This window comes from Nuphar pumila, chromosome 4, assembly GCF_984573655.1.
Source record: "Nuphar pumila chromosome 4, dmNupPumi1.hap1.1, whole genome shotgun sequence".
Lineage (NCBI taxonomy): Eukaryota > Viridiplantae > Streptophyta > Magnoliopsida > Nymphaeales > Nymphaeaceae > Nuphar > Nuphar pumila.
The window spans coordinates 121449818-121476457 of record NC_143252.1 but is presented as its reverse complement, the minus strand read 5'-3'; the positions used below and the strand labels follow the sequence as shown (position 1 = coordinate 121476457).

General features: G+C 39.4%; 1 protein-coding gene across 3 annotated transcripts in view; it reads right to left on the bottom strand.

The window, feature by feature from the left end:
• Nucleotides 1-4986: 4986 nt before the first annotated feature.
• Nucleotides 4987-26640, bottom strand: part of LOC149840851 (glucose-6-phosphate 1-dehydrogenase, cytoplasmic isoform-like) — an 87873-nt gene continuing 66219 nt past the window's right edge. For 2 of the 3 annotated variants that reach the window (XM_090003383.1, XM_090003384.1), the window contains exons 13-16: nucleotides 7782-7852; nucleotides 6412-6527; nucleotides 5422-5467; nucleotides 4987-5336 (exon numbers count right to left, since the gene is read on the bottom strand). In XM_090003383.1, the coding sequence (XP_089859509.1) occupies nucleotides 5169-5336; nucleotides 5422-5467; nucleotides 6412-6527; nucleotides 7782-7852 (401 nt within the window). In that variant the 3' untranslated portion in view covers nucleotides 4987-5168. The remainder of the gene's footprint in view (nucleotides 5337-5421; nucleotides 5468-6411; nucleotides 6528-7781; nucleotides 7853-26640) is intronic. The other variant, XM_090003385.1, reaches the window with a different exon arrangement.

The window sequence follows — 26640 nt, the reverse complement described above, 5'->3', positions numbered from 1 at the left end:
AATCTCATGAAGGAAGGAATGTGCCAACTATCTTAGTTTGGTGAGAAACCCAATAATTAGGTCTCACATCAGAGGTGATGTAGTAATGGTCTAGCGATGGTGCAGGTTTCCTAGTAGAACCCTCGCTCAACCCATGCATATGCCCCTAAACAGGGTCATCCGAATTGTATCGAATACATGAATTGAAGTTGTAAAACACTTTTCCCAAATACATCGATTTGGGAGATCCAACCGCTATCTCGCAAAAGACTTTTAAAATCTGCTTTACAAAACTATACATTTCAAAAATAGTTTTGTGCCTAAAACTCATCGTTTTTGGAGAACCAAAGTGCATAAGTGTGCATTGTGTCTTTTAACACAAATTAACGAAAAGAAATACGCTCAAAGCTACACTTAAGTGCAAGTCAGCAGAAGCGGGCTCGTGCACAATATAGTGCGACGATAAAGTGTGATTAATCCCTAAAGTGCAAAACTGTGTGTCGAGCGCAAAACCTCGTAGGCAATGCACAAGGTATGAAACCATACCTCAGCTAGTCAACCAAGCAAGTACGAGAATACTAAAGGCAATGCATAAGATATGAAACCATGCATCGGCCAAACAAACACGCAAGCAAGTGAATACCCAAAGCGGTGCACAAGGTACGAAACCGTACCTCGACTAAACAAGCAATCAAATACGAAAGACAATGCATGAGGTACGAAACCGTACATCGACTAAATAGACATGCAAGCAAGTAATACACAAAGCAGAAGAGCATCAACAATGTCAAAACCAGAAAAGACAGAAAGACGCATAAACCGCGGGGCAACAGAAAGGAAAGTACTGAAATAAAAAATAGAAAGTAAAAGCCTAAGCACATATAGCGTGGTGGCAACAAAAAAGTAAAGTGCAGAGAAAGTAAAGAGGACAAGGATCGCGAAACTGCGTCCTTGAGTTAAAAGACATACGTATATAATTTTATACATATATATGTATAATTAACTCTTTCTTTCTATTTTTAATTATCTTTTCTTATTTTAGCATTTGTCCATTCATTATCCTTTTACACAACATTCCCTTACCTTTAGGGGTTGCAGGTCCCCATACGCCTGCGGCGTAGGTAAGCATGGGCTCAAGCTATAGTAGCGAGCCGACTCCGTCGTGCAATCTACGAGCGTAAAAGCATTAATATGCCACAAATTGCAAGAGAAAAATGGGTTGGTAAAGCCCGACCGAACAAGGCAATAGGTTTGATCGTTAGACCAGACCTATCCTTCTGCCCAACCAGCCAGAGGCAGAGAAATGAAAAGGGGTAGGGGGCTCTGCTCTCTGTCAAACGGGTTGCAGCGGCAGGGCCCCCAGCCCCAAACATACCCAAGAAGACAGAGACAGGGAGTTGTCGCTCCCTGTCTGCAGAAAACTCAGGCGACAAGGGTCCAACAACAACATGATGCAGTGTGGCTCGACAAAACTGCATGTCCAAGCCCTCTGGCAAGATGCACAAAGAACCCTGCAGTTTGACTGAGAACACTGAGGGGACACGATTCCGCTGTGGCAAAAGGAAAGCAAACATAGAGACCCAAAAAACACCAGTCTTGCACACAGACTCATGCACGATGGACAAGTAGAGAAGCCAAGCAATCAAGCACCTCATGGCAGACTAGCACAACTCACAGCCACAACGACGATGAGCATCAAAGCCAACGCTACTCATGCGCTAAAGCATGCACAACATGCCTGAAACTCTACCCACTAGCCGGCGCAACAACCGAACGAGTGAGCAAGCAAGTCAGGGGCAACAGACACGCTGAAAGCAAGAGAGGGAGAGCAAGGAGGGGCTCAGCCCCTCCCTTGCAAACAGAGGAACCAGGGAGGGGTGCGGCCCCTACCCTGTGGAAACGAAAAGGCAGGGAGGGGCAGCCCCTCCCCTGCGGACACATGGCAGCAGGGAGGGGCCCGACCCCTCCGCTACGAAGACAAGGAGAAAAAGAAGAAGAGGACCGAAAAAAGGGAGAATAAGACACACGAAAAAGAAGGGGAAAAGGTTACCTGCGAAGACGACCGACGTCGGGGCCACTGTGATCGAAAGCGCGGGACGAAGGGGGCGACACGGGGTGTCAGGCGATCATCCGAGATCTCAGCAGAGGGGGCTAGCGGTGCTGCTGGAGAACCCAACGAGGCTGAGAGAGAACATGTGACAAAGGGAAAGAGGGCTCAGGGTTGGGTGGTAATGGAGGGTCACCGAACACTGCCGCAACCAAGGAGGAAGCTTAGGGCGGCAGGTGGCCTCTGGTGAGGCGGAGATGGGAAGGAGGTTGGTGAGGCACAGACGACAGCGAGGCTAGGAAGTTCACTGCAGGGAAAGCCAATGGGTTGCTGGCACGATCGTTGGTGGCTTCGATCGTCGGTGGCCGCAGAAGATGGGAGGCAGAGAGGAGAGAGAAAAGGGTGAGGGTTTTACCCCTCGCCTGCCCATCCTGTGTCTTTTAAAGACATAGGCTCTCGATCCTTCGAGAAGTCGGGTCTGGGTCAAACTCGGGTTCGGGTCGGGCTCAGATCTGGGTCTGACACGACAGACCAACCTCGGTACGTGCCTGACACGATTTTTTTTTTTGGCCTTTACATCCTACCTCCCTTAAAAGAATTTCGTCAACGAAATTTCATGTGAAGGTCATCTATAGAGATCACAGTCTAAGTTAATCGTTGTCAAAAAGGATGCACAACATTTGTGTGTGATCTCCCAAACATATAAGATTTTAAAAGGGTCAGGACAACACATAATGAGTTCCTGAGAAAGGTTCGAAGTCAACAACTCGGTTGAACAAATATATATGTGATTTCATTAAAAAAACTTTTGTCTTCGCAAAAGTTCATACAGAATCATAAAAAGTTTTAGCCAAAGACTATAAGAGTGTTTATTCGTTATTTTCTACTTGATTTGTCACAGGTGAAAAGACACAATGAGACACTTCTCTAGCTTGTTTTTGTTTCTAAAACGGGGTCTCTAAATTTTACCATTATCAGATCATCGTTTGCTGCCCTCACTAGGTCTAACAAAGTTTTTTGACCTGAATAACCTTGATTTATTCTCATGCCTTCCTCAAGGCCTTACGCGGCCAATTGTCTCCTGCCATAACTTCGACCAGAGATGAAGGACATGAAACGGAGATGGAGACGGGGATGAAGGTTAAAATCCATCCTCGTGCGGGGATGGACTTACGCTTTCCCCCGCTCCGCCCTGTCCCCGTCCCACACCCGCCCCACCCCATCACACCCCACCCCCAATCCTTCTAAGGGATGACAATAGACAGAGGAGAAAAGGGGCCCCGCCTTGCCCCCCGTTTGGACCGGGGATGGAGGACATGAAACGGGGATGGAGGCAGGGGTGGAGGTTAAAATCCATCCCCGTGCGGGGATGGAGGTTTGGATTTTGAGATGGAGCAGGGGTGGAGACCTTGTCCCCCGCCCCGGTCCATTGCCATCCCTAGCCGGGAGGTGGAGGTGGGGGCAAGCAGTTATCCCCTGCATCTTTCAAAATGTCAAACCAAATAAGACTTGACTCGCTCTTATTTTTATGTGTGAAACAATGTCAAACCAACCAAGGTCGGTCTGAAAAAGCAGTGATCCAGCTGCATCTTTCAATACGGCTACCTTATTATGACTTCACTCCAATCACTAGTCTAGCCTTTGGCATTCCCCTCTTTGTGGTTAAGGTAATCATTTCGGGCATGACTAGCTCTCATAATGTGATGGCAGTGCCTACAACACCAGGAAACAAATTTGCTATATATATATATATATATATATATATATATATATATATATATATATATAGAGAGAGAGAGAGAGAGAGAGAGAGAGAGAGAGTTACCAACAGTAGCAAACTCCTGTGCAACGTCCATCACGCAGGCAATGGATGGCGCATGCTTTTTTTTTTCACTGATGGGGCTTTAGCGGCGGATAGCAACCATCCCTAATTCTTGTTTTTGCATGTGCATGGTGCACCAATGCCATCCATCACCCACAATGGATGATGCTGGTGTGTTGGCCGTCCTTGGCAGCTAATCCCATTATATATATATATATATATATATATATATATATATATATATATATATATATATATATATATATATATATATATAGAGAGAGAGAGAGAGAGAGAGAGAGAGAGGGAGAGTAATGGGTAGGTGCAAAATGATAGATCATTTCTAGTTTTATTTTTAAATTCTGACGTGATCTATGCAATTGATTTTATAGGGATAGCTCTTGAAGTGTTTGATTCCCACACATGGGTGGGTTTTTATAAGGTTCAAAAAATCAACGGTCTAAAATCTTTGTAAATTTTTGAGGCTCCAAATATCATTTTTTTCATCAAAAATACATGATCCAAGTGTTGTTTCTTCATAAATCAACCATGCCCAACACATTTATGGGGTCAGAACTACGAAAAAAATACTGGAAGGGCAGAAAAACCCATTTAGCACGCATCAATTTTGCACCTACCCATTTCTCTCTCTATATATATACAGAGAGAGATGCGTATCTTACATACCATTTATCTCTGACTGTCCCAAGCCTCTTTAAAAAACATATTTATGCAAGCTTTTTTGCTGAATCCAAACCTGTAAATGTGTTTCTCATTGCTTATTTACTAAAAACCATGTTTTGGATCAAATCAATTTAACAAGAATTCTTGATTTTTAGCTAATCAAGTTTTTGATGCAATATATCCTGTTGATTTTTCATTGAGCTAAAAACACATATAAACATAAAAAATGTTTAAACTTAATACAGGTTTTCTACTAAATAAAGCATAGAGATCGCATCTATAAGTTTAGATTAAACAAAAAACACATGCTGACAGTCTTAAAGATAAATGGTCGTGAAGATACAGCTCTCTCTCTCTCTCTCTCTCTCTCTCTCTATATATATATATATATATACATAAAGCAATCTCAGTCCCATGCTCAACCATTGACATCACAAAGAGAAACATGTGGGTGTGAGTAGGCAGATGATCACATGCACATACAGATGAACAACATAAAGTTGGAAACAGATCCAAACATTAGTTTCTCAGCTGTATCGAAGCTCTCATGCTAGCCGAACAAACTGATTCTACAAACATATTTTAAAGTGGGATGAAAACTAGCTGCTGCATTTACATGCAATACTCGGTGACACGTCACAGGGTAGGTGGTATCCAAACATAGCCATGGGTCTGCATGTATCCAGCTTTTGTCAGTAGGTTATCTGCTTCATCCGGACCCCGACTTCCCACTTTGTAGGGAATTGGCTTGAATTCTCCATCATCAATTCTATGCAGCAAAGGGGTGAATATCTCCCAGGCCGCCTGCAAGAGAAATTCTTTTAGATTTTTTTCTTCCAGTTAGTCCAATAGAACATGATAATCCAAGTGAAGAAACAGCATAATTTACCTTCAACTCATCCCTGCGGACGAAATGTTGCTGGTCACCTCTTATTCTGCAAATATTATACGATCTTGTTAACTTGACACATTGTAACATCAATATATCACAGGGAAATTCCAACACTACTGTTTATAATGACCAAATAATACCACCAATGCACCTTAAGGATGAGCTAGACATGCACTCCCTTTTAGAAGGCTCAATATTTCAGCATAGGCTATGCGCACAGACACATGTAAGAGAGAGGATTTCAGGCCCTCAAACTTCCTAATTCTTCTATTTCCCTTTTCCACCACAACCCAAATAATATTGTTGTGGAGGATTAATAGTACTTTGCCAGGCTTGACTGAACAAGACTCATTTTGAAATTGATGGTGGCTAAGATATCTCTCATAATACTTGTGCTTATGCATGTGTATGCATGAATCTCAATTTAATATTATCTACATAAGCTGTTGAAGAAAAATGTAAGTAAACATGAAAACCTAACTTATCCATATGAAAGCAATACACGGTATGACTAGTAGATCTAATGCTATTAAAATAGTCTGTTGAACAATAAACAAACAATAACAGACTAGGATAATACGAGAATAAGATTGCATTTTGGTAATCAAAAAAAGATTACATCCCTTCCTACATCCACTACAAACACCAAAACTAGCATATGCATCTTATTGGGATGATAACTCAACCTAATTTCCACTCTTCATTCATACAATTAGTTATAGCAAAATGAAACCACTGAACAAGGTTATCATGAAATTCCTCGCTAGTCTATCTGATTTCATATGGATATGTGGTTTGCCATCAAACACCTTACAAAAGACATTAGACAAGCTCAATCACTTCTATTTTATTAACCAAATTAATCAGGTTGCATGAAACTTGTAACCAATTTGTACCATTTCCATAGTGCATTCACAACCATAAAGATCACAGCTGTAATCACTGTTAGTATGGAACATACGGAAAATGGAAAAGTTCAGAACATACGTGTCCAAGATTAGCCGTTCATAAGCCTCAGGAATTACAACATCTTGATAACGTTGCCCATAAGATAAGTCCATTTCACTTAAGATAGTTGACATCTCCAGTCCAGGTTGTTTAACCTGGGTGAACATAACAATGCAGTCAAAATCATATGGAGAGTGCATCTTTCTTTATCAACACCCCATGGAATCATCAAAACACAATGAAAAAGTAAAACCACTCATCCAGACCTAGCATGTCAACATAAATTTCTTCATGTCATATCAATCAAGATATGAAACTCGTTGAATAAGTGTAGCACGAATAATTGAATGGGGTGGCAGCTCTTTCCTTAACATATACAATACTACGAAATATTTCAAAAGTCAGATACTAAAATGAGCTTATTCTCTAACTAATTAACGTGCTTTCAAATGAGTATGGTCAACCGAACTGCTAGCACAAAAGTATGCTCGCATATCTATAGATAGAAATGGGGGACGGTCCATCAATTTTTCAGCTTTCCGAACCACAAAAGGTTTCTTGGACAAAATTTGAAAATAGGAAATGGGGAAGATTGAATTTTCTAATAACCATGAATTCAATAACATCATCAAGCAATTAGAAGCTAGAAAGCATTATATTGTATAAGTACGTCTGGATCTATAAGGCCAGCATATGCAATAATATGATCTCTAAACTTCTGTCAGTACAGGTGTGATAGGAATGGTATTTATGTGTTATGAATCTCAATATGGAAAATATATCATGTTAATACCTTGTTTCAACAGCATAAAAGTTGGTAGACCATTAAGGATAGTAGATGACCCACTACTCACCAATCACAATTTGGGTATATTGTTCATGCGAACTTGATCAGATGACTAAAGACCACAAGTAGTAGGGGACATTGATCAGTCATCACTGCTTAGATCCAAACAATTTCTTTCCCAATGTGTCAGACTTGAACCTGGACTGATCTGGTCAATTAGCTATAACATAAAGTTAATGGAAAAAGTAAATGAGAGGTACTGAACCACTTTGAAAACCCATCAAGATTCAAGGCATGGCCAACAGTCACAGCAACAGCAAATGGAAATAACCATGTAGTATGATTTTCGGTATGTAGTAATTGAATCATATACAATAATTGTGAAGCTTCCTTTACCACTGATGCATGCTCTACAATAGTACTATATCATAACAAATAAAGGGCATTATTCTTTCAGACTTATTATGGAATAGAGTTTGACAATGCAGCAGGCCAGCAATTACAGATGGAGCAGACTGATGGACAACTTTGCTCCTAGCCCAAAATTTTCATACATACTTTGAGTTCCAACACAATGCAAGTATTGGATATGATAATGCAGCTTTCAGAATGAACTGCTTACTGTGAGTTTCATGTACATGGCCTCAGAAGGTTGCAGTCGTATGACAAATTCGTTTCTACCATGTTTTTTGCCTGCATCAACCAAGAATCAATAAATAAAAAGAAACAGATAATTCCATAACCAAAATTAAAGAATTTGAGACACAACCAAATGAAATTCAAAAAAATATGAACCAAGGTCATCCAGTATTGAAGGAAAGTTTCTGATTTCATGTACATTCACAAAAAATGAAGGTAATGAAGGAAGGCATGAACACAATTTCAGTTTAACATTTTCAGGGAGATTTTTTTTATTGTGCCACACAACATTTATATTAAGTTGTGCTTGAGAGTCAAAGATGTCTATTGCCCTGGGTTGTAGTTGACGTCTTATGTTGCATATTTGCAACTCCTCTAGTGCTCATAAAGAAGAATTGGTCTTCACACTCTTTGAGTATTCTGCAGGATCATGTTCATCATGAATTTCATCTATTTTGTCTCATCCTCAAAATTTTGTTTTGTTTGTGCCATAGCACCAGATGGTGGCAGTAAATGCCAAAGACGCAATCAACCAGACAAAATTGAAATAAAAAGCAATCTTTATCTGATACTTCATTTTGAACAAACTAGGTTTGAGCTACCATCAGGGAAAACAAAATATCTTAGTCAATTTTGGGGTTTTCCTGAATTCTTGCTCAACCCGTCACTTCTTTGCGAGGCGGATTTATAGGTTTGCCCTATCTCTTTGCATGCTCTAGCAGTTTTTACTAGATATTTTAAGGAACCTCTGAGTTTTCATCAGTTGCAAATCTTGCAGTTGTAATATTTATGCTTGATTGACACGAACTGAAGAATATGCCTTGATGTGCTACTTATGGGCAAGAGAACACTGATCACTTATGGGTCAATACACGAAAACACAAGAATGAGCCACTAAGGGCTGAGAAACACTCATAAAAATAATGGATATTATTGGGGAATAATCCCTTTTAGAATACATGAATGGAGAGAGGGAGTCTCACCCCTTTATAAATAAAAAGAAGGCCCTAGGGAGCCGTTTGGTAGGGTCCGACTCCCTACCCATTTTCCAAAAAGCCCTTTAAGGTTGGGAATAAAAACAGAAAAAAAATAATAAAAATAAAAAAAATGAAAATACACTTATTTGAATACATATGTGAAAAAGACTAAAATGTCCCTGAATAATATATGTATAGACATACATATGTAAAATACACACACACACACACACACACACACACACACACACATATATATATATATATATATATATATATATATATATATATATATATATATATATATATATATATATATATATTATGTGTATACATTAACACTCCCCCATCAAACTTGCGGTGAAATCACCGAAAGTTTGTTCAACAAAAAATGAAAGAGTTTTGTGAAGAAGTCTGTAAGCTGATATTCTGAATATATGGCAGTGAAATAATCTTGTTCAAAAACTCTTCATGAACATAATGATAGTGCATCTCAATATGCTTAGTCCGCTCATAAAAGGTGTGATTTCCAGCAATATAGATGGTACTCTTGTTATCACATCATAGTCTTGATGACTCTATCATGAATACTCCCATATCTTGAGAAGACGCCTCATCCATACAATTTCAGTTGTAGTAGTTGTCATAGCTCGATATTCGGCTTCTGTGGAGAAGAAAGATATTTTTTGTTACTTTTTACATTTCCATGAAACTAGAGAATTTCTTACAAACACACAGAAACCAGTAGTTGAGCGTCTGTCATTTGGGTTTTTACCCCAATCAGAATAAGAATAAACAATTAAATTACAAGGAGAAGACGAAGATAAAAATAATCCTTTAGAAGCAGAATTTTTTGAATATCTAATAATATGCATCACAACACTTATGTGCACAGTGGTAGGAGAATGCTGAAATTGACCGACCGTGTGAACTGCATGTGCTATGTCGGGTCTGGTAATGGTCAAATACGTCAATGCTTTGATCATCTGCTGTAATATCACATATTTTTTCATGATTTTTAATTTTGAAAATTATGAATTTTTAATTTAATATTTAATTAAATTAATAAAAAATCATAGAAAATATATTTAAATATAGGTGACGTTAGCTGGGTCTGGGAAGAAACCAGAGCCCACTAACAAGACCTAGATGAGCCAATTAAAGTTTGAGAAACTTTTTGTTTTTAACCTTTAAATTCGAGCAAAAATTGAGCGAAATTGAAGTTAAATTCAGGCGAAATTTGGAGGCAAAAATCAATTATGTATACCGTTAGATGTGCCTCGTAATTTTGAGAATGTTGGTGTCCTGTTTTCTGAAATCGAATTACGATTGCCCCGAAAATTGCATTTTTCAAAAATAACCCGCCTTTATTTTTTACTTTTTTTATTGGATCGGACTGGATCCGTTCTGTTTGATCCAAGTTGATATAGATTTGGACCCAGTCTAGGACCCATATTAACTAGGATCTGGTCCAGGTAGGATCCATATGAATTTTGGATATAGATTTGGATTTGGATCCGAAATCCATCTATGACTAATTTAAAACTTTAAAATCAATTTAAAATTTAAATTGGGTAGGTAGAGTTCTACCTGGAGTAGAACTCTACTCCAGGAAGGCTTCTAAAGGGGGGCGACACCCTCTGGAATATTCTATAGAATATTATATTTAATAATATAATAATTAATTAATTAAAGTAATTAATTAAAAGGGGTATTATCTAGAAGAGGTAGAGTTCTACCTTTGGTAGAACTTTACTCTCTAAAGAGCTCTCTAGTGGGGACGTCACCCTCTAGATAAACCTTAGTTAAAAGAATAAAAAGAAAAAAATAAGATAAAAAATTCTAGAAAACATATAAAGAGGGTCTGGACACCTCTCACTCTAGAAATTGTGATTCTAGAGAGAGAGGGGGAGTTAGAGAGAGAGAGAGTCCCAAAATCACGTGGGAGAGAGAGAAGAAAAAAAAAGAGAGGAAAGAAAAGAGAGAAGGAAGAGAGAAAGGGAAGGAAAGAAGAAAATCTAGTTTTCTTACTATACATTCATCGATTTCTGAACTTTTTTCTACGCTTCGATTAAGGTACGAGTTTCTCTCTAAGTTCGTACGGGATGTGGATTTTACTAATTTAAAAAATGGATATGGATCGGATATGGTTTACTCTTATTGGATTGGATCTTGATTGAATTTAAAGTCCAGTAAGAAAATCTAATAAATATCCAATTAAGGATAAATCATGAATTTTAATTAAAAAAATAAAATTGATATAATTATGGATTTGGAGTTCTATGAGCTGAACGTCCAATGTGGACCCCAGATAGGGTTACACCACTTGGAAGGAGGATAAATACAAAAAAAAAAATATAATAACAAAAAAAAAAGAGATAAAGAAAGAAAAAAAGTAAGAAATTAGTTTTTAGTTAATAGAAGATAAAGGAAGGTAGAAGTCCAAATGATTTGGACTTTTTGAGAGACCTATCCACCTAGGGACTCTAGAGGGGGCGTCACCCCCTTCTAGACCTAATTAAATAAATTAAAACAAAAAAAAGTGTGAAGAAAAAAAAAAAGAGAAGAGAGAGTTACCTTTTCCCTTCTTCTTCCTCACATCTCCTTCTTCCTCCAAGCAATTAGAAAAGTTCAGACCTCCATTAGAGACCTGCAACCACCTTAGTGAAGGTCTAATCCAGCCCAAAACGAGGTGCGAGTGGAGGAAAAAGCAACGGTGTCATTGCGGGAAACACATTTTCGATAGAGAATCTCTACTTTTATGATCGATTTCAGGATGCATTAGCATACCCTCTTTTTTATCAAGGGCTTGGATCTACATGTAATTTAGGCCTAGAATATCTAATAGCTATTAGATCTATCGAAAACCCAAAACAACATTTTAGATGATCGGTTTTGAAAAAATGATTTGGTAAAGACTAGATTCAAAACTCTAAAAAGCAAAAACATGTGAATAGATAGATCTGTATTTTATTTGATTGTTCAACATGTATAATGAATGTAGAAGCATGTTTTTGAGTGTTTTTCTATAAATCTTGATGCCATAAATATGTCTCTTATATAGATATTGGTTAAAAATATGCGAAAATAATTTTGAAGAAGGTTTTTACCAAAAACGTTTTAGGGTTTTGATATTTTATGATAAAGGAAGTTAATCTGATCATATATGGTAGATTAGGACATGCATATCATGATTAAACATGTTATTGCATAAATAATCAATGATTCCATGTTTTTATGCCTCTTGTGATTCTTGCATAGAGAAATTGCATTTGAGATATTCCATAAAGGTTTTGTGATTTTTGGATTATGTTAATGTTTTAGCAAGATTAGAATAAATATGATCAAAGATGTGTTGAATGATGTTGTATATGTGTTTAGAGCATCTAAAAATCGTGATTGTACGTGTAAAACCCGAAAAAAAAAAACTTGGATTCGGGTCGGACTCGACCCGAGGCCACCGCCTCTCTCTCTGTCTAATAAAGGCAGTGAGGCAAAGGGGGGAGGTTTCTAGAAACCTCCTTCCCCTCTGCTCTCTCGTTCTCTCTCTCTCTCTGCACTTTCTCTCCCCCCCGGTGTCCGGTCGACGCCACCACCGTCGCTTTGCTCCCTCTCTGCGGCTCGTCCAGCCATCGCCACTCATGACCGGCGATAGTCCCCCTTTCGTCTTCTCTTTATCTCCAACTCTCGTTCGACCACCGACTGTCATCGCCCTTGCTCCAGCAGCTCGGCCAATGTCCCCGACGTCGTCACCTTCACCTGTGCCATCCGTGGACACCCCCCCCCCCTCTCCCCATCGCCGCGGTCTTCCCAGGTAAATCCCATCCCCTTTTTTCCCTTGTTTGTTGTCGATGGACCAGAGCCACCATCGTGGGTGGTGGCTCTGGGTCTACCAGGAGGGTGGTGCCGAGCACCCCTCCTCGTTGTCTCCTTCTCTCCTCTTCGTCTCCCTCAACCCTCCTGTTTAAGGGTCGGTGGACCAGAGCCACCATCGTGGTGGCTCTGGGTCTGCCAGGGAGGGAGGTGCTCAGCACCTCCCCTCATTATTTCCCCCTCTCCTTTTTGGCAGGCGGCAGGGCTGCTGCCTGCGTCACCTCTTCTCTCGGGCGTAGGACTTCCGGGGGAGGGGCTGCTCGTGCCTTGGTCGGCAGGGTGGCAAGGCCCCCCTGCTTGCCTCTTGTTCAGGTAAGTCGGCAGGGGCTAATCCCCTGCCACTTTGCCGACAGGTCGGTAGGGGTAAAACCCCAGCCGCCTGTGAGAAGGGCCTTGGGGCCCTTGCCTGCCCTTTTGTTTTCACCAGGGAGGGTCAAGACCCCTCCCTGACTCCTTTTTTATTGCGCATGGGAGGGTTCGACCCTCCCTGCCTCTGTTTGTTTCGGGGAGAGGATCGAGCCCTCCCTGCCTTCGAGCTACACAGGGGGAGGGGTCGAGCCCCTCCCTGCTTGTTTATTGCGCAAGGAGGGGGGGGGGGGGGCTCCCTCCCTGCTTCCCTGTTTCGCTGGGGAGGGGCCGAGACCACTTTTCTCCCTTGGTTTGGGCAGGGGAGGGACTGAGCCCCCTCCCTGCACCCTCTTCTTTAGGGCAGTGGCATCGCCCCTGCCATCGCTAGTTTTCAGCAGGCAGGAGCGAAGCTCCCTGCCTCTATACTTTCCGATAGGCAAGGGCGAAGCCCTTGCCTTCGTCAGGCAGGGGCGCAACCCTTGCCTCTGTCTGAGCAATCGGTAGGTAGGGGTGCAACACCCTGCCTCGCAGCTCCTGCCCCTGCTTCTTTCACGTTCAGCAGGTTCGCAGGGGCACGCTGCATCTGCTTCCTTCACGTTAGGTCAGCGGCAGTGCCCCTGACCTTCTATTTTTAGTGTTAGCTTGCTAAGACTGTCGCTTTTGTAGCTCGTACGATGGATCATGCTTGCGCTCCGCGACCCGAGCCGTCAATCTTTTACACCCGCAGGCGCCAGCAAGCTTGCAACTCTCCAAGGTAGGGAAAGATTGCACAGAGGACTTGGACATGTGAATTGAGTTCAATTAACTAAAAAGGATAATTAAATAAATATATATATATATATTTATACGAGTACGCATTTAACTCAAGGACGCGGTTTCGCGATCCTTGTCCTTTACTTTCTGTCATGTCTTTACTTTGTCGTCGCGCTTTGCGCCCAGGCTCCTGCTTTTGCAAATATTTCGTTATTGCCTTGCCATTGCAGATGATGCTCAGGTTTTCACTCATTGCATGTGCTATAAAAGCATCTTCGTGGAGGATGCAAGAGGCATTTACTACTCTCCCTCTTGTGACAAGAGTTGAGTCGGGAGCTTAACGATACATCCTCGTCTAAGGAAAGGGATCCCTAGCAGGGATCCTGGCTTTTCGAGTGAGCAGTTCTGCAACATAGACTTGAGAATTTAGGGAGCTGAGTAAAAGCATTAAAGACTGCCCAAATCAAACTATTTGGAAGGATGTGATTGACTGGTTATGTTCGTCTATTCAACATATCTCGGGTAACCCCGAATTGGGGCTTGAGCAAACTTCTTAGTGGGGGTTCTGTTAAGAAACCCGTATCCCGTTTATCGAGGCCGGTATCGAGTCATGCGAGGCATGTAGATACCACGATAGTGGATAAGATTCTAGAAAATCGCATGCCAAATGTTGGTACAAGTTGTTGGCTGTTTCAAAAGATAAAGAATGTCAAAAGTAAAGTTTGAGAAACATTACATCTTTGTGAAACACTTTTGTTGAGGATCCTATTGAGAAACTATACCCCTTTCATCCTAGAGTACTTGTAGTCATGCACTACATGCTAGTACTGCGATGATCGGATGAGACGGTCGTGCGACCTCGAACAATGCTAAATATACAATGTTGTAAACACATAAAAATGTGATCGCCTTCACATGTAAGATGCTCATTTGGTTAAAAGACCAAAGCATATAGAATGAGTCATCAGTTAATTTACCCCTGACGCGCTCATTCGTTTCTTGTAGTTTGTCAAGGGAGAGGATAAAGTGGTACATACTCTAATGGACAGGTAGTTAATAACCACCCCACGGGCAAAGATTCGGTCTCCTCAGTCATTCGAGTTAGGGGAAGGGACTACCAGACATTATCCTACGTGGTAGATCCCATGGACTTCTGCAGAAGTTGGATGCATTCGTTGCCAAGTACCTGCCTTTGGAGAATCCTCTCTCGGCTAAAGTGGTCCCTTTAGGAGCGAACTCAATTAGCTATTTGGGTTATTGAAAATACATAAAACAACAGACACCCGAACCAGTCTCAGTTGTTTCTACGATTTGTCTGCGCGTACTTGCAGGCCAGTAATATCGAAACATAAAGTTTGTTCACACTAGTTGATGGGTCATGAGACTTGCTTGTTGCGTGGTAGTTCACAGCTTACGATCAAATGAATTGTCATGCTGCGTTTTGACAGTTGCACTGCTTACCTGCTTTAAACTGCTTACCTGTTTTGAACGACTTCCCTGTTTAACTGCATATCTGCTTTAAACTGCTTAGCATGCTGAATTAAATGTACTTAATCCAGTTTCATGTAGTCTCTCTTGTGCACCTACTAATTTTTCGCGAAACTAACTCATTCTATGGGTACAGATGATGATTAAGTACACCACGGACAATGACGTGATGGCAAGATGGCTTCAAGATTTCCTTTTCCTGCTCTTAGCTCGGGTCTTGAACGTTTTTGGGTTTTGTCACGGATTTTCCTTTAGATATCTGAATTTTGTACTATTTGAAAACTTCTTTAAATGAAAGTGGCTTTTCCAAGTGTTTTGCAAGTAACATTGTAGTGAGTTTTGGTTCTTTTAGCTAACGTCCCCAAAGTTGTCAGCTTGCCTTTCTAAATTCAACAAAAGAATTATCTTCCGCTGATTACATAAATAAACTCTGAAAGGAAAGAGATTTTTTCTAGTCTCTTGCCTGTTTTCTGAAAGGTCCACAAGTTTGAAATTTTGGGGCGTTACAATACAAGTTTCACCATGATTCTTGTTCTTGCATAATAGATTTTGCATGAGTTTGAATCTTGGTTATTCTGTCCTCGTTTTTTGTTCTAATTAGTCTCAGAAATAAATTGATATCTTTATGAAAACGAGGTCAATAAATAAAACTAAAAAAACTGGAGTATTCTATACATCCAGGGCTTGAATTTATAATCTTGCTTTGTCCTGTTTGGTTCCGTTTTGAGACTGAAACGTCTATTGCAACAGAGCACAAATTTTCTGCCCTGTCAGCAAGACTGTTCCGACCAAAGATTTTGAAAGCTCTAAAACCATAATCAAAACTTACCAAAATAAATTGTGAAAAATCTGGGTGATGTGTCGTGCATGTGCAAATCTAATCGGATCTGCTAAGTCCAAGATATATGTAAAGCTGAATAGTTTTACAGTATTCAGGTTCATCTTTATGTTTGTTGCAGGATTATGTATCCGATTATATATTTAGATTGGTTATGCATACTTATGCATTCGAATATCATGTTGCAAATGTGTATATCATACGCATGAATCTGAAGTTTATTTTGATGTTTGCATAAATATGATCATGTGCATATTTGGGTATTTATGCATGGAATTGATCATGATAATGTCTATTGCAAGCATTTGTTCACATGCATATGCAATTGACTTTATGTGCATTCATGTTGCATTGTAGACATTATCTGAAACAAGGTGTTGCATGTTCACTGAAATTTTGCAAAATATGCATAAATCGCTTTTGAGATGCTTTAGTGGTCAGATGTGAACCACTGTAGGTCATGTAGGCCAGGAGCATGTGTTGCTCTATTTTTGTTGATTTTATTTATGCATTACAAAATTTATTTCTGAAAATTATTGGTTTTCCAAAAATTAATTACACTGTTAAATTTGTATAGGGCAGGACCCGAAATTGGTTTTACATGTAGATTTGCAAAACAATTCTTGTGTAAAGAACTTGAAATTGTTTAAAAAGAGTAAAAGAGACCAAACAGTGTAATTAATTTTTTCCTTGATATCCTTTTTATAATGTGGGAATCTTGGATAGTGGTCTCGAAGGACCGTGAGGATATTAAAACTCCGTGTGGGATTGTGCCCATGAACCCGATGTGCTGGTTCACCTTCCGACCACGGTTTTAGGGAGACTTCAGTCACTTTGTCTGGGGGGTGTTGTTGACTCAGCTATAGTTTTGGTATACCAAGAAAGTGGCATCCATGGTTGAGAATTTTTATTGATGTCTCGGCATTAGGTGAAGATTCCTAATATTCCGATGGAAGGTGAGGATTCCTGATACCGGTCTAGAAACAAGTGTGGAACCCAGTAATAAAATACAAATTGTGTGTTAAGTTATAACTGAGAACCTAACTTAGACTTCAAGAATTTTGTGCCTATTTTGAGTATCTGCGGGTTTAAGGAAAAGTGAAAAGTAAATTTATGTGCATTTAATAAGAATATGCATACAAAAGCAACTCTAATAAATAACTTAATAAGTTATTCATGTATGTGCATTGAATTATACATATTTATTGTTCATCATTAGTTCATGCATTCATGCTTATTTTGTTTCGCGTGATAAATTGTTATAGCATGATATTTTTTTAAATACTTAAATGGTAAGTTGATTATGGTAAATTGTTATTGTGATATTCCTCTGAAATTTATGCATGAATTTGGTTTATGTTATTCCTTCATTGTTTGGATTTTTAGAGGAATTCGTACAAAGAACTTTGGTTGTTATCTGTTTTCATAAAACTGTTTTACAGGAACGGATGCTCAGTGATGTCTCGACTGGCTGACTAGAGACTGCGAGCCTAATGTGACTAAGTCTGGGTTCTCTGACAGAGTGACTCCTTGTAATAGACGATTTTACTATCTTGGTTTATTTGACATTATTCATTGATTAATAAAGTTTAATTATTCTTCTTTGATTCAATACACAATCAGTTATGGTTTGGTACATTAAATTTGTAAGGCCCTGGATCCTTGGGTTTGTTTTCGCAATTGTTTTAAAAAAAAATCCACTATTTTTACGAGGATTAATTGGGGTCGTTACATCTGCCGATATGGAGTAGGGTTATCTAGTCTTTGCATTTATCACCTTTGGAGTATCTACTCTTTTGTCATTAGTAATTCTAGACCTATCAATAATTTCATTTGCAAATTTGGATTGAGACAACAGATACCCTCAAGGGGAATTTTGAACCTCAATCCCTAAGAAAAATCTGAGAAAACAAAGGTTGTTTCAAAACTTTTCTTGAGAATAAATTTAACTTGATCTACTCATTGTTTATTTGTTTCATATTATCAACATAAAGTAATAAAATAACAATACCTGACGAAATTCTTAACAAATAAAGCAATATCAGTATAACAGGAAGTATATCCAAGCTTAAGCATAACAAAACTAAAGCGATCATACCAAGATTTTGGAGCTTGTTTAAGACCATACAAAGTCTTTCTAAGCCGTAAAACTTTTTCCTTAGGAACATTATATCCAAAGATGGATCCATATATACTTCTTCTTTTAAATCACCATTTAGAAATGCATTTTTAACATCTATTTGATGAATTGAACATTTCCTAATAGGGACTATGGCTATGAGAATTCTAACAATGGTCATACGTGCTACAGGAGCAAATGTTTCATCGTAGTCAATACCATATTGTTGAGCATATCCTTTAGCGACCAACCTAGTTTTATGTCTTTCTAGGGATCCATCACTTTTAGTTTTTACTTTAAAAACCCACCTCCATCCTATTGATTTCTTGTTGGTTGGTATATAAGACAATTCTTAAGTTTGAGATTTTTCCAAGGCTCTAATTTCTTCGCTCATTGCATTTTGCCACTCAAGATAGTCCTTTGCTTGATTATATGTGGAAGGTTTAAAGTATGAATAAATTTTTGCTAAACAAGCTCTATAGTGAGGTTCGAAAGATTCATATGGCACAAATCTATCTGGAATTCTACATGGTCTCTCTGAGCGTCTAATTCTTGTGTTTTTTTGTTCTATGGTTGAATATTTTTCAAAAGCACTTAGTTGTTCGTTATCTTGTCTTCTTTGATATTGAATGACATTTGGATGATTGTGGGGCTCAATAGCTTGAGATTCGTTAAGTTATCTCATTAATGTCTTCATTTAGTGAAGACATTTCAAAAAACTTGTATTCACTTTTATCTTTGGATGAGACAGTTTCAAAACCATTTTCTTGTTCTAGAAATGTGACATTCCTAGAAATATAAAGTTTGTTATTTTTAGTATCATAATACCTAAATCCTTTTTGGCTTTCTCCGTATCCTAAGAATATACATGGAATTGCTTTAGAAGATAATTTATTATTCTTATGGGTGAGAACAAAGCATCTACACCCAAAGACTCTTAGTCTAGGATAATCAGGAGAGATATTATAAAATTTTTCATATGATGAAAGATTTTGAATTTTTAAAGAAGGTAGCCTATTTATGAGATATACGGAGGTGAGAGTTGCTTCAACCCAAAAGTATTTGGGAACACTTTTAGATATAAGAAGAGTTCTAGTAGTATCTTTTATGTGTCAATGCTTTTTTTTGGCCAACCATCATGTTATGGCGTATTAGCACATGATTTTGATGAAGTATTCCATTTTCTTTTAGATATTGTTGAAAATCATTAGACATGTATTCACCCCTTGAGTCAGAATGAAAAATAGACATATTGGACTTTAAAAGATTTGTCACTAACTTATGAAATTTTTTGAAATTCTCAAATACTTCATTTTATGTTTGAGAAAATATATCCAAGTATAGCGGGAGTAATCATCCACAAAAATAACATAATAAGTGTATCCTCCCTAGGGGCAGGACCTCAAACATCATAATGAATTAGTTGAAGCGGTTTAGTAGCAGAGAAAAACCTCTCTTGATATGAATTTGAATTCATTTTTGCAAGAATACAATCAGTACAAGAGATTTGTTCATTACAGAAGATCCTCAAATGAGGAATATTGGATAATTTATACATACTAGGACGTCCTAGTCTTTGATGACACAAAACTTTATCCAATTTTTTAGCATTAAGGCAAAAAGTCTTAACAAAAATTTTCAAAATAGTACAAGTCTCCTTCTCTATGCCCTTACCCAATTTGCCCCCCGTACATGAGATCATGTATTAAGCATTGGTCAGAAGTGAAGGAGACTCTACATCCATGATCAGTAATTTGAGAAATAGAAAATAAATTTAAGTTTAGTTTTGAAACAAATTTTACTTGAGAAATACTAAAACTAGAACATTTTTCAAAATTTTCATTTCCATTAATATCAAGAGAGGTTTCATTGGCAGTGCAAACATTTCTTTTACTAGTAGAGCTTCTACAATTTGAAAGTATAAATTTATCATATGTCATATGAAATAATGCACCCGAATTTAAAATCCAAGAAGTCATACCTGGAGGAGAAGAAGAGGAGACAACAGCGCCGATCACGGATTGTCCTCTAAGTAGAGGTTGCAATGCCTCCGCGAGTTGACAAAGAGACATGTTCGAAATTGATTTACTTAAAGAATCTTGGTTAACTTGTTAAGTACCAACTGAAGCAACCTTCTTTTCATCTTTGTTTGTGAATTTCAGACAAAAAGGTTTAATATGACCCGGTTCCCCATAATTATGGTGAAAAATGCCTATTTTCTTTCCATCCTCTTTTCCCTCATAGACATGATTCTTCCCATAGTTATTGTTATTATAAAAGTGTGAGGGTTTTTATGTATGAGTGTTGGCACTCGATTTTGAAACAACCAACACATTGTCCTTAGCTTCTTTTGCTTCATTTTGAGACCTTAATCTAGTCTCTTTCATGCAAACTTGAGCTAAAACCTCTTGAATAAGAGGAAACTCATATTGTCTTCTATGTATGATGTTGCTTCTCATTTGTTCAAATTCGAAGTCGCAACCCTCATAAATTGAAAGAATTGCTCATTGTTTATTTGTGTCTTTCTAGTTTGGGCATCATTTGGAGTTTCCCAAACGGGTTCTAACTTATCCATTTGATCTCATAACTTTTTTAGAGAGCCAAAATACTCTCTAATACTCAAGTCTCCTTGTTTACAATTGTGAATCTTGTCTTGAAGCTCCCATCGAAATGCATTGTCGCATTGAGTATATCTTTTCTTAATGAAGAGCCATGCTTTATTGGCTTTTTCAAACTCCAAAATTGTTTCACATGTATCTTTGTTCATACTTTCCATTAATAAGGAAAGTACCTTAGCATGGGCAATTTCCCATTCCTTTAAAGCTTTCTTATAGCCTATAAGAACTTTTTCCTTCTCTTATCTTTTAAGAACCTCATCTCTAATGGTTTCATCCTTTTCTTTAATGGATTTTGTGAGAGTGAGTTGTGGTTCTATTGTGGAACCATCAACATACTCCCATAATCCTTTACCAATAAGGATTTTTTTTATGGCGGTAGCCCATAAATTATAGTTCTTTCCATCAAAGTTTATTGGAACTACCGTCACCACTTCTTTTTCGGCCATAGAACCAAAGAACACAAAGTAAGAGAGAAGAAAGAGGAAGATGAATAAATACTTGAGCAAATTTTCAACTCTCTTTGAAGCACCAAAGTCTATGCATTCATAAGAAGACCAATCTTCAAGAAGGTTGGTAGGCATGCTTCCTGGCGCAAGGCCCAATCTTAATAAAGCCTCAAAATACGCTTAAGAAAGAGTTGAAAAGAGTCGATAGGCTCTGATACCATGTCACGAACTAAAGAATATGCCTCGATGTGTCACTTATGGGCAAGAGGAACACTTAGAGAATATGACCTCGTATGGGTCAATACACGAAAACGCAAGAATGAGCCACTAAGGGCTGAAAAACACTCATAAAAATAATGTATATTATTGGGGAATAATCCCTTTTAGAATACATGAAGGGAGAGAGGGTCTCACCTTTTTATATACAAAAAGAAAAGAAGGCCCTAGGGAGCCGTTGGGACCTACCCAATGGCTAGAATTCTAGCATTTGGATAGGGTCCAACAACTCCCTACCCATTTCCCAAAAAGCCCTTTAAGGCTGGGAATAAAAACAGAAAAGAAAATAATAAAAAAATGAAAATACACTTATTTGAATACATATTGAAAAGACCAAAATGCCCCTAAATTGTAACAGCAAAAAAAAAATTGTTTGATTCGGGCCGGATCCGGACCCGACCCGGATCACCGCCTCTCGCTGTCTTTTAAAGACAGCGAGGCAGGCGGGAGGAGGGTTACGAAACCCCCCCTCACCGCCTCTCGCTCTTTGTTCTCTCTCTCTTACCCTCTCGTCCCCGACTCTCTCCCTTACCGACCCTCTTGTCTCCCTCGGTGTCTCTGACTCTCTCTCTCTCTCGCTCATCCATCGACGCCGGCAGCTCTCGACAGCCCGCCGCCACCGACATCATCAACCCTCTTCCTGCCGACGAGTTCCCTCTGGCGACCACCAGGTACGCCTTGCTCTCCCTTTTCTCTTTCGTTTCGCCGCCTCTCCTCCCTCGTTTCTCCTCTTCTCCCTGTCATCGACAGGGGGCAAAGCCCTTCCCGTCGGTTGTTTACGATGGGGAAGGGCCGTGCGACAGGGGTTTTAACCCCACCTGCCGCCTGTGAGGAGGGTTTCGGCAGGGGGTTTAGGGGCCCCTGCCTGCCCTTTGTGCATTTCCAGCAGGGGCCATCGGCCCTTGCCTTTGTGCATTTTCAGCAGGGGCCATCGGCCCCTGCCTTTGTGCATTTTCAGCAGGGGCCATCGGCCCCTGCCTTTGTACATTTTCAGCAGGGGCCATCGGCACCTGCCTTTGTGCTTTTCCAGCAGGGGCCATCGGCCCCTGCCTTTGTGCATTTTCAGCAGAGGCCATCGGCCCCTGCCTTTGTACATTTTCAGCAGAGGCCATCGGCCCCTGCCCTTGTACTTTTCCAGCAGGGGCCATCGGCCCCTGCCTTTGTACTTTACCAGCAATGGCCGATGGTCCCCTGCTTTTCTTTCTCTTTTCTTTTAAGATTTTCAACAGGGGCCGATGGCCCTTGCACCTGTTCTTTAGCAGCAAGGGTCATTTGGCCCAGCCCTATCTATCAGAGAAGTCGAGTCTTCTCCTTGCTTTTGCTTTTGTTTGGGTTGCATGTTAATATCGCATAATTGCAGCTACGACGGATCCCACTCGCGCTCCGCGACTCGAGCCGTCAATCGTGTACATCCGCAGACGCCAGCGAGCTCGTAACTCTCCAAGGTAGGGGAATATTGCACGGAAGACTTGGATAATTGAATTAAGTTCAATTAAACTAAAAGGAATCATTAAATGAATATATATATATATATACAAATATATATATTTATACGGGTATGCACTTCACTCAAGGATGCGGTTCTGAAATCCTTGCCCTTTACCTTCTATCAGGTTACTTGCCGTCACGCATCGCGTCGAGGTTTAGCGTTGCACTTCTGCTTACCGCCTTTACCTTACGTCGCACTCTACGCCCAAGCTCTTGCTTTTGCATAATGTTGGCAAAAGATAAAGTAAAGTTGATAAACTTTATATCTTGGTGAAACACTCATGTTGAGGCTTCCATTGAGGAGCTATACCCCCTTTATACTAGAGTACTTGTAGTCGTGCACGACACGTCTAGTACTGCGATGATCGGATGAGACGGTCGTGCGACCTCGAACAGTGCTAAACGCACAATGCTGTAATCACATAAATGGCCTCACATTCGCCTTCACAGGCAAGATGCTCGAGTGGTTTAAAGTGTTAAATTATGTAATTAAACTTGTAATTTCGTATATATATTTTATATATATAAGGTAATACATATACATATATATAATATATGTATATGTATTTACCAATTATATATATAAAATATATATAGTCATAGTAAGGGTAGTTTAGGAATTTTACACATATTCTTTTTCAAGAATATGTTTTTTTGTATTTTCTTTTTTCTTTTTCTTTTTGTATTTTTGTTTTTGCATTTAATGCATTGTACATGCATTGGGAGGGGCCCAACCCACTAGTCGTTGGACCCCTCCAACGGTCACATTTGTGACCGTTGGAGGGGCTCCAATGACTATGTGGAGCCCCTCCCAAGGCCTCCTCCAAGCCCTATTTATATGGGCAGCTCCTCTTGTATTTCTCCAAGGGATTTGGGATTATAGCCCAACCTCTTTAGTGTTTATGAAACTTATGGGTGCAAGTGCACATTTGTGATTTGGTGTGTTGTGTTTGTTGTGCACAAGTGTTCTTGGGTGTGTATGTTCACACATTTATTCTTAAGGTTGTTGTGTTATCGACTAAAGTATCTTGTTGAAGATACTTTTACATGGTATCAGAGCCAGGTTGAAGAAGAAGAATTGCGACTCGCCTTCTTTTGCATTCCTCGGGAAGCGTGCCTTCAAGTTTTTTTAAATCAAAGAGGATCATCTTCTTCGAGCAATATTTTAGGAGCTTCTTTTGTCAAGAAAGACGCAAAAAGTAATTAAGGTACATACTATCTCTTGCATTCTTTCCTCTCTAATGGGCGAAAAAGACTCTCATTTCTCTCTTGGGTTTCAGCTTAATGGCTCAAACTATCATGTTTGGGCCGGTAATATGGAAGCCCATATTAAAGGAAAGGGGCTTTGGGGTTACGTTTATGGATCCATACCGGAACCGGAACCCAAAATTACCATTGTTGAAGGAGGTGATATTAAGATTCTTGAAGGGGATGAAAGACAAAAGGCCCTTGAAGAGTATTCTAAGAAACATGATGATTGGGAAATGAAGAACTTCAAGATATTATCTTGGATTTTCTCATCCGTCGAGACCAAGATAAATGCCAACATCATCAAATTTAAAAGGGCTTCCGAAGCTTGGGTATATCTTGAGAAAATGTACACCTCAAGAGATCTATCCCACAAGTACTTTCTTCAAAAGAGGGCTTTGACTCTCCAACAAAATGACATGACCATTCGGGAGTACTTTGCCGAATTATCCTCTATTTGGGACGAGCTCGCAATCCTTGAACCTAAATGGAGTGGTGAGGCTATCGAATTAAGGCATAAACAACTTGAAGAAGACCGGTTCTTCAATTTTTTAAATGGCCTTAGACCCGAATTTGAACAAGTTCGGTCCTCTCTTCTCTCCGCCTTCACATCCCCCTCACTCGAAGATGTTATCACCAAGCTAAGTGGTGAAGAAACCCGTATGGGGATTGGCAAAAATAACCCTAGCATTCTTGTTACTTCTTCTACTCAAGAAGATGGTGAAATGGCTAATGCCGTGTCAAGACCGGAAAATAACATGAGGACCTATAGACCTCCTCATTTCAAGAATCAAGGTCAAGGAGGAAATGATCGGTATGACAAAAGAGACTATAGCAAAGTAACTTGCTATCATTGTAAAGAACCCGGACATATCAAACCCTTGTGTCCTAAATGGAAGAAATTGATTGCAACGGCTATGGCATCTCAAGTTGAAGAACGACCCCCTTTATCAAGTGAGTCTCTTTCTCTTCAACAAATCGTGGAAGCCCTACAACCTCTTCTCAAGGGAGGTACTTCCGGAGCCGCTATGTCATCCTCTTCCCCCGGTAAGACATCTTGGCTTTTAGATTCCGGGGCATCCTTTCACATGACCCCTAGTTATTGCACTCTTTCAAATTTTTCTAAAAGTGCTTTTCCATCCTTTGTATCAACTGCGGACGGTATATCTCTTGAGATTAAAGGAATAGGTAATTTTGAAAAACAAGACTTCTTTGTTCCAAAAATTCGTTTTATCCCAAACCTTAACCTAAATCTTCTTTCCGTTTCCCAACTCTCGGACCATGGTTGCGATATAAAATTTTCTTCTAATAAATGTTGGATACAGGATCGCCAGTCCGGGAGATTGATTGGGGAAGGCTCTAGAAGAGGAGACCTCTACTACGTAGATTTTCTTCAAGTTCCCAAGAGTCAATTTTGCAACGTCGTCCAAAACAAAGACATTCATGTATGGCATAAGAGATTGGGTCATCCCAATATTGTTAAAATCTCGTACTTGCCTTTTGTTAAACATCTTTGTAAAAGTGACTTTTTGTGTAATGAATGCATTCTTGGGAAAATGAAATGTTTGCCCTTTCCTCAAAGATCCATGTTTACGACAAAACCATTTGAAATTGTCCATTCCGATGTATGGGGACCGGCTCCGGTAATGTCTAAAGGAGGTTTTTCATATTATATAATCTTTGTGGATGACTATACTAGGTTTTGTTGGATCTATTTCCTTAAACATAAACATGAAGTTTTTTCAACCTTTAAAAATTTTCACATGATGATTTCAAATCAATTCAATGGATGTTTAAAAATTTTTAGGTCTGACTCTGGAGGAGAATACCTCTCAAATGAATTTAAGGGTTATCTTGAAAATTTTGGAATTCTTCACCAAAAATCATGTCCAAAAACCCCTCAACAAAATGGGTTAGCCGAACGAAAACACAGGCACATCATTGAAACAACTAGGACTTTGCTCATTTCTCAAAACATTCCAAAAAATCTTTGGGCTGAGGCAGCTCTTACCTCTGTCTATCTCATAAACCGACTTCCATTGAAAAATTTAAACAAAATTTCTCTCTTTGAAAAACTGTATGATAAGGAACCTGATTATAGCAGGTTAAGGGTCTTTGGGTGTAAGTGTTTTGTTCTTACTGATAAGAATGACAAACTTTCTCCAAAGGCCATTCCTTGTGCCTTTCTTGGCTATTCTGAAACCCAAAAGGGGTTTCGTTGTTATGATATCAAAAGTGATAAGTTGTATGTTTCCAGGAACGTGAGTTTTTTGGAAAATGTTAGTGGATTTGAAAGTTGTGACCCCCATAATGAAAATATGGATTACTCTTTTTTATTTGATTTACTGAATAAGGACGATGATACTAGTG